The sequence below is a fragment of the Adelges cooleyi genome, unplaced genomic scaffold (assembly GCF_023614345.1).
Source record: "Adelges cooleyi isolate 19-005CV unplaced genomic scaffold, UGA_ACOO_1.1 ACOO_flye_CR_arks_rails_tigmint_CR_PRNA_307, whole genome shotgun sequence".
Taxonomy (NCBI): Eukaryota; Metazoa; Arthropoda; class Insecta; order Hemiptera; family Adelgidae; genus Adelges; species Adelges cooleyi.
The window spans coordinates 587,294-596,210 of NW_026095978.1; the positions used below are offsets into that span (position 1 = coordinate 587,294).

The following is an 8,917-nucleotide window of genomic DNA, read 5'->3' on the forward strand; positions in this document are numbered from 1 at the left end:
AAGCTTATCAAGTCGATTATTTTCTAAGAATATCAGCTCAACAATTTTATTAAGTGTCTCTATCAATCTCTAAAATTTGTAATTACACTAAAACTAAAATGGCAAGACTATAATGAACTAAAAGTTATAGTGTAATAGGTCTTTCATAATGCAATTTTTTTGTCCATTAACAAAGTTTTTGAGCGAACGGTTTTCTTATATTTCTTTTACCAAAAATAAATAAAATTATTGCGTTTTAATTTATCTACATTACGGAGAGAATTCTATAATAGATTTCTATTTTATCTATTAGTTGACTTGAAGTTTACTTTGGAGTGTAATGAAAAAAGGCAATTTTTAAAATCATTTGCATAAGTCTTTACAAAAGTCACGTTTTTTGTGTATACAAACTTAAATAAAAAAAATATATATATATTTCATCAAACCAGTAATATTTAGCAAAATGATTCAGGACGTTCATCATAACTCAAAAAATTCAAAAACTACAAGAACAAATTTAATATTTTTTTTTCAAATTTGATTTTGATGTAAAATTAACTACTCGGATAGATAATAAACTACTAAGTCAAATATCATAAACTATTTTGTTATATTGTAATAAATACATCACGTAATATATCATATTTTTCTTTAATTGTCAAGTTGTTGTTTTTTTAGTTACCCACCATAATTTGTATGAGCAGCTGTAAATTTACAAAAATACAATTTTAAGACTGAAAATCTTTTGACATTTAAAGCTGAACTGTAAGTTATTTTACTTGTTTCTACGTATCATACACACTCAACGATGAATTGGAAACTTGTTTTTTTCTTAGCTTTTTTAAAATATATTTTAGTCATAGCACCAAGAACTAATAGAATTCAAGGAGAGGTAAATAGCCGATTATTGACTTTTAATTTTGTTTTTCATGCATGAAAACTATTTTATGTTTTTCATAAACGAAGCGAGGCATCGATATTCATCGTTAATAAAATCACAAAATAATATAGTTACATCACATTATAAAATATATTTCCTCATCAATTTTTTCAATGTATTAAATTATGATACAATTGTAGGTATCACTCTACTTTATTGAACACCATTTATTACATTTTTTTTTTAAATCAATAGTACATTTATATTGATTTTGCGTCAGCAATATTATATGATTACGGATTATTTTGATAATGAGCGTATGTGACTATTAATAAGTTTATAAAGTTACTCGCAAAAATATTTATATTTTGACTTATTTTTGTTAGTAAAATTAATTAAATAAATTTAAATACTCTATTTTAATACTTAATTTAAACCAGCTGAATTTACTGTTTTATAAGAAAAATACATGTAAATAACAATTTTAAGAAATCTGTATAAGTAATAGAATGTTTTAGAGTCTAGTAGTTGTGCATCAGGATTCCACTTTAAACCCATACGTCATGTTTTATGTTGTAATAGACGAAGATAGAAAAGATGTACAGGGTCAGGAACCATGATGTGTAATGTTTGCAAATTATACAGTTTTAATAAAAAAAAACCTGGAAGATGTTAACATAAGATTTGAGTAGTGGAGAATAGCACTCAAGAGAATCTGGGAATGGGAGTAAGGATTGGTAGAAGAAGAAGAGTGTTTCAGAGTATTTGGCGGTAAAAGGGAAAATAGAACAGAGTACTAGTGTAGCCAATGACAATACTTAGGTGAATGAGTAGAAGGACGAGAGAATGATACAAGGACTGCGGGCTTATGCGAAAACAATGTAGGGGATCGTATCGTGGAAAGGTTTAAAACACAGGTGGCTGACTTCAAATAGTGGGGATGAAGGCAAAGGTGAAAAATAAGTGTAAAAAAAAAATTGAAAACCACATATGCAAATTATTTTTAAATAATATTTTTTAACTTTTGATTTATTTGTTAATGTTGAAATAATAAACGTACATAGGAATACTTGGAAGAATTGTATGACGGAGATTTCGTACGTTTGTTAAATTCCATACGTACCTTAGCCTGGCACCCGGTTTACTTTCACGACTACAACTTTGAGCATCTTACAAAAGAATACTACACCAACGAGACTAATTTGAACGTCAAGAAAGTGTCTGTCAAAAAGTATTACCGGAAAATGCAAGAGATCCAGTGTGTTAACGGATTGTTCTTTTTGCATGTGATAAGGGAACTCAAATCAGGCATAAATGAAACACAAATCAGAGTAATGAAAAATTCACTTAAACAGTTAGCTTCGGAATATATGTTTTACCTGACCCGCATGTTGTCTATGTTGCACATTGCAAAATGGAACCCTTACCCTTGGCAAATCGAAATGTTTACGTTTGTGGCGGGTCTCAAGGGTTCGGACGCGAATTTTAAAAGTTACAGAGACCATTACAAAGAAAACCATAAACGCATAGAAATATCCGTGAACGAGTTCGTTACCCAATGTATCAAAGTAAAATATTTAATATCTGTAAGCGAAAACAGCACAGGAAAGACAGCGATTTCCCTTCACCAAGTCTTTGAGACTATGGACCTATGGTACAAAAACGATGACATTTTAGCCTATGCCTACGGTGTCGCTGACCACTACACCGCACCAAATCTTATGTTAACAAAACTACATTCAAGCCATGAATTCATCTACGACTGGTCAAGTTTTAGTATAGAACTCGAAACAAATAATGTCGAACTTCGTTTGACGGAATACCTTACGGAATTTGGACGCCAACAACTGTCACATCGATGGGAATTGGACCCGATTGGCGGTAATAAGTACAATGCTCTGATAGCGGAATGCATACACTTAAGGATAGTGTACTACACGTGGTTTCACTTATATACATACCACGCCTTACAGAGCCGACCGCCGGCCGTTAACGAATCAGAAATAAGAGAAAAAAACCTACTGCTCGGAATCTGGTACATGCTCGTGATTCCACTTAAAAATGCATTAAGGGCGTTTAGATTCGATGGAAATATCTACTGGTCTGCAGTAAACAAAATGATGGTCAACATTAACACGATTAACGTGGAAGAACTCGCGGCACGAGAACAGTTCACGAGAAATCATTTTTGTCAAGCTGTAGAAAATTTAGGACTCGCCAAAGCATCCGATGTCAATCGACAGTTAACAAAAGTAAAAGTGGAAAAAGACTACTTGACAATTGCTGATACCATCCTAGACAATGCCAATAAGCTACAGGATTACACTGATAGAATATTAGATATATTGGGCGAGAAAAACGGTGCTTTTGTTCGTCTTATAGTGTCTGCCGAAGGAAATAAAACATTTATTTCGCGATAGGAAATTTAAAAATAAAAAATAAATATTTTGTATTCATAATTTGTTTAGAATAAACAGTTTATAATATAAAAAATATTTCTTATTATCATTTTTTGGTGAAAGCTAACTATAAGTTCTTGAATTGGACACTAGTGTTTTTTTTCTGCCACCTCTTACAGTCCATGACTCCTTTTTGACTTCTATGGTGTGAATCCTATGACGAGTCTGGAAACTACCATTGTTTTTCATATTTCAGCCACACCACAAAGGTTTATATCTTAATAAATTGATTCGTTTCCTATGTCGCCCAGGATTTTAATACCAGTATAAAAACATATAAACCGTGATGTTGCTTAAATTATAGGGCATTGATTGCTGGCAGATTAAGTTACTGATAAAAACAATATAATGATCCGATAAAGTTCTGACTTATACTAACATATTGTAAATATACACTATAAATTTATACATAAGTTATTTTTCGATAATAATTTATAGTGATCACAGACTTTGTAAGGATATTAAATGCCCTTTTTAATTGTCATATTTCTTCCGGTTTTCAAAAACAGGTAACACATAAAATTCATATTTATGTTTTGCATCGTCCGATAGACGATAACACTATTACGAGTCATTATAAAATATTTTTAAATAAATAATAATATAAGACAAACGGTTCTTATTTACAGATTATATACCTATTCAAACACACCGACAGGGTATTATATTCTTTAAAGGCATCTAAATGGCTGCACTTATATGGATCTTGGAAAAAAACACCGTGTGGGTAAGAAACTTAGGAGTAGGTTTCTACTCATAAGTCACACATAAAAATAAGGAACCCGTTAAAATCCATTAATACCGTATAATATTTAGTTAGTAAAATATATATTTACTTCCATTTACTTTCATGTCTTTGTTATTTGTGTTGACTACAAATAAGTTAGGTTAGATTTCTTATTATTTCTTATTAATTGAAATTATTATTATTATATTTTTCATTTAATGTATTTTACTTGAAATTTCTGCATTCATTTCGATAAAGTTTGGCACATAAAACAGCATTGATATAAGATAGATAAATTGTGTTGTATGAGTTTTACTGTCAGCAATTTTCTGTTTTAGCTGTTCATTTAATATTAAATAATTAATAAACAATTTTATTTGAGTAGATTTAGCTTTATTATTTTATTGGCTAAAGATTTAGGTTACGTAGTACTATCGGGGGTTGTTCAACTGATGAGATATTTGAAAGTGGTGTGGGATGGATTAGGTTAGGTTCGGTTAAAGTGGAGATAGGATGGTAATAAGGAAAAATCTAAAACCCTGAATAACTAATAAGAGATTTATTATTTTAGTATATTTTAATTAGATTGAAGCCGGGCAAACAAGCAGCTAGTAATTTATATAGTAAGCGATAACTCTAAAATGGTGGTTTACAATCACAAATGTGCATAAGTTTTATGTGGAAAACTGTCGCGGTACTTTTTTAGTAAAAATTTTTTTTTTAATTTCGCTTTGTGCTCAAATAATTGTTTTAAATAATTTCCACGAAATAAAGACTTTTTGATTTTATTTGTTTAAAATTTAAACGACTTTATTAATAAAATAATACTATAAAGTGAAATTGCTTAAACGGTTGAATTTCCTAAAGACTTTAGATATTTGTTAACTGCGTTATAAAGAATCTCCAAAATAATTAATCACAATTAAGTTTAATAATCTTGTTAGTTATTATGGATATCAGAACTTTTAGTAATTATCAACTTAATTTCAGTCGCTAAGTCCGAGAGGTGATTCGAAGAACAATTATGTTGTTTTTTGGTTCTACTTCCAGCATCCTGCTGGCAAAAAAAGACTTGACATTTCTGTAAGAGTAAATTTTTCAACAACATTGGCATTTAATTTTGTTTAAATAAAGTTTTTTCGTTTCATTATAAGATTCTGTTCATAAAAATATAAATATACTGATAAAAACCTTTTGTTAGTACTAACTTACTATTTTTATAACTTAAAAGACATATTGTGTTATAATTATAGTGATTCTAAGGGCTTTAAAATAAAATATTACACCTTCAAAAATGTTTAATCAATGTTATTTTTTAAACAGCTGAATCCATTTATTTGGATTTGATATTCAGTATTTTCTTATTGTTATCTTTATAATTTTCTGCACTTCTTATCGCATATTTAATATTTGGAAAATAGCTTAACAAATTTTAGTCTTTTAGAAGAAACATACTGTTTGATATTTCCCCTTGTTTAAGCATAAAATTTGAAGTATTGACAAAATTAAACTATTTTAACGGGTACGTTTTACTAAAATTACTTAAAAATAGCAATATTAAATTAAAATTAGGCAATGCCTAAAGGTGTCAAAGTTAGTATATAAATTTGACAGTTATTCTGTAATGAAACACATTTTCGAGGATTTTAATTTTACGGAATAGTCGCACGACCAGTTGATAACAAGTACGATTTTATACACATACATTAAATGTATATGTATATTTATGTCAATTATATTAATAAATGTATACATAAATACAAATATTTATAAGATCAATATACTTACTTATAATAATGCATAGTTGTTAAAAATACATAAAAATTGTTTGCATTTAATGATGTACCTATTGATATATTGATGTTTAAAAGAATATTTGCTGTAAGTTGAATGCGAGAATTTTCCTACTTTTAAAAAGAAAGAAAAACATTTTCATTAATAAACACATAGTAAAATAACCGTATTGGTAAATTACAAATAGATAGTATGAATAAAAATAAAAAATTCAAACGCTAACATATTTTTACATTTTTTGCCTAAAAATTTATGGAATTAAAAATATAACTGTTGCTATTTAAAAAAAAACAAAAAACCCCCTTTTTCTTATACGTTTTACAATTAACAACAACATCACTTACTTCATATCATTCTGTTCTTCTTTTATTTAACTAAAGCCATCTGTATAAATGGCCGTTTTATTAATTTATGAATGTCATATTTTAAGGAAAGCATCGAAATTCAGCAAAATGCCGTACCTCACTTTTACTTTTCTATATTTCGTTTCTTAAAGTTATATTTCATGTTAAAAAAACGATAATATAATTTGGAAGATTATATTTTCGTTGGCCTGTTTCATGTTTTAGTAATAGCAGATTCGTAATCAGCATAAAAAGTACAGTTGATTAAAAAAAAATTCTTTGTAAAGAGTATATTTTACCAGAGACTTAAGTTTTTTATTTTTATTTTAAGTAACTTACTTTTTAGTTTGTACACTAGTTATGAAACAAATTTTGCACTACTTGCTTTGGTTTGGAAATTATTGACATTTAATAATTTTACATTGTGATGTTTACTGCCGACGTATCGCGTCCGTACGTTGATACTTCCAAGTAGGGCTAAGAATGTAATATCTTTTAAAACACCTGGAAATTCAAAATAATGTACTTGTAAAATGATACACTACTATACTTATTTATCACTTATGTTTAAATAGAATATACTTATCAAAAAATGATTTTAAATTAATCAATTATTAGTAAACGGATAAGTAGACTTGTTCCATATGTTGTCCAATGAAACCATAACGAAATTGCACATTAATAAATTCATAAATTCACACATCACTTATGGTTATATTTAGTAAAGAAATAAAATAATAAAATATTTAAATAAACCTTAACCACAAAACTAAAATTGTATAGTGCATCCAGTGCGTCTGTTGTAAAGGTTGATGACGTTATCATTGCTGTCGAAATACGTATACGCTTTAAAATTGTGTGGTTAATAGTTTATTTTAATATTTCACTATTTTATTGCTTTATCATAAAAAGAGTTTCTATTTTTAGAGTTCACATTTCCACGAAAATCAACAGGTAGTGTAAACAATCGATTAACAGTTATTACAAGCGAGTTTATTTTTATCATTTGATTTAATAAAGTTTTCATTTAAATTTGTTTTAGTCAAAAAAAAAGTTTCATAGAAAAAGTTGCTGTAAACGAAAAATTTGGTAGCCTTTTATGAATAGTTGTGCAAATTCCTGTTTAAATAAATAATGGTCTCAAAGAAACTACCACATAAATTGACATTTAAATATGTTAAAGGGCAATCTGGAAAAAGTATAATTTGGATATCTTAAAAAAAGTTTGTTATCTATTTTTATATGTTATCATAGGATCACGGCTACAGTAGTACATTTTTTTCTTTCAAATCCAGGAGTTTCAATTAGCTATGAAATTAAGTATAAATTTCTAAAAATGGTCTTCTAAGTTCATTTTTTAACAGTCGTCACTTTAAAAGCATACTAAAGTATTTATTGCTCCAGTGCAACATTATATTATAGTGTCCAAAATAGTAATTTTTAATATTTGAAAATTACTACTGCGGAAAGTTACAGATTTATTTCCTCTAAATATAATCTATACTCATTATTCTAAATTATGTATACCCCCTTTTATGATTTTTATTTTCTTTATCAAAACACGTAGCATTGCATTGTCGTGGACTATTTGATACTAGATGTATTAAATAATATTTTATAACATCTTATTATATTTAATATGTTATAGAAATACAATGTTAAAGTTGAAAACCTAATACATAAATCGAGTACAAAATGTGTGGAAAACCGGACCAGTACAACTAAGACAGTTTTAGCTAAAATACGATAAACCGACATAGTCTTAACATAGTACAGCATAAACCAGCGCTATATAAAGACTATAAACCATTACAGTAAACATTTTACTCTGCTACTAACAATGGGATAGCTCAATGAACGGCTGGTGTTTTCTTTTCGCTGCAAATTAAGCTATTTGTCCCTCATTTTTAATAGTGGGATAAAATCAGCTGTGATGTGTGCAGTTATCGACTAATGTGTAAAATTAGTGTTCTATCCGCGTGGTTTGAGAAATTGCTTTGACAAAATATCATTGATACCAGTCAACGTAGTTAATTCTAGTGGAAAACTAAGGTGTACAAGACTTAGTGATCCAACGTTGTCGTGGTTTACCTTCCTGGCAGACTACAGCAAGCCAGAATTGATAACTCTACATCTTCAATTAAAACTGTAGCGTCTGGAATACCCTAAGGTGGCCATTTGTCCCCTCTACTCTCTACCGTATTGATGAACGATCTCATTAAAGTAATCCGGTAATCTCGATGCATTCTCTTTGCGGATCATGTGAAGTTATTTTTAAATATTAACTCTTCTTTAGATTGCAATAAACTTCAGGAAGGTCTTAATAGCTTTTATTAACTGGGTGTACATTAAATGGCCTCAGCGTAAATGTCTCAAAGTGCTCCCAAATTTTGTTTATTCATGCTAAGTCATTTGACTCTTTTACTTATAAAACAAGTAGTGTATTAGAATAAAGTCAATCATGTGAAAGGACCTAAGCATTATTTTATTTGTTGATCTATCGATCCGTGAACATTTCACTCAGTTGTACAACAAAGCCCTCGGGTTTTCCGGTTTTTAGCTAAGTTAGTGTAAGGCGTTAATAAAAACACACTGTATAGTTTATTTTTAAGCATTTATTCAAATTGTAATTCATATTACTCATATACCATATTTTTCTGTGATTGTCTCATTGTGATTTCTTTATTTACAGACTATTTGTATAAACAGCAGTTGTAAGTGTATTTTATAATAA

General features: G+C 28.7%; 1 protein-coding gene across 1 annotated transcript; it reads left to right on the plus strand.

Annotated features, from left to right (window-relative positions):
• The first annotated feature begins 744 nt into the window (after positions 1–744).
• On the plus strand, positions 745–3,279 carry LOC126839721 (uncharacterized). Its single transcript, XM_050575138.1, has 2 exons — positions 745–871; positions 1,924–3,279. The coding sequence occupies exons 1-2, from the start codon at positions 788–790 to the stop codon at positions 3,277–3,279; spliced, it is 1,440 nt and encodes a 479-aa protein (XP_050431095.1). The 5' UTR covers positions 745–787.
• The last annotated feature ends 5,638 nt before the right edge of the window (positions 3,280–8,917 follow it).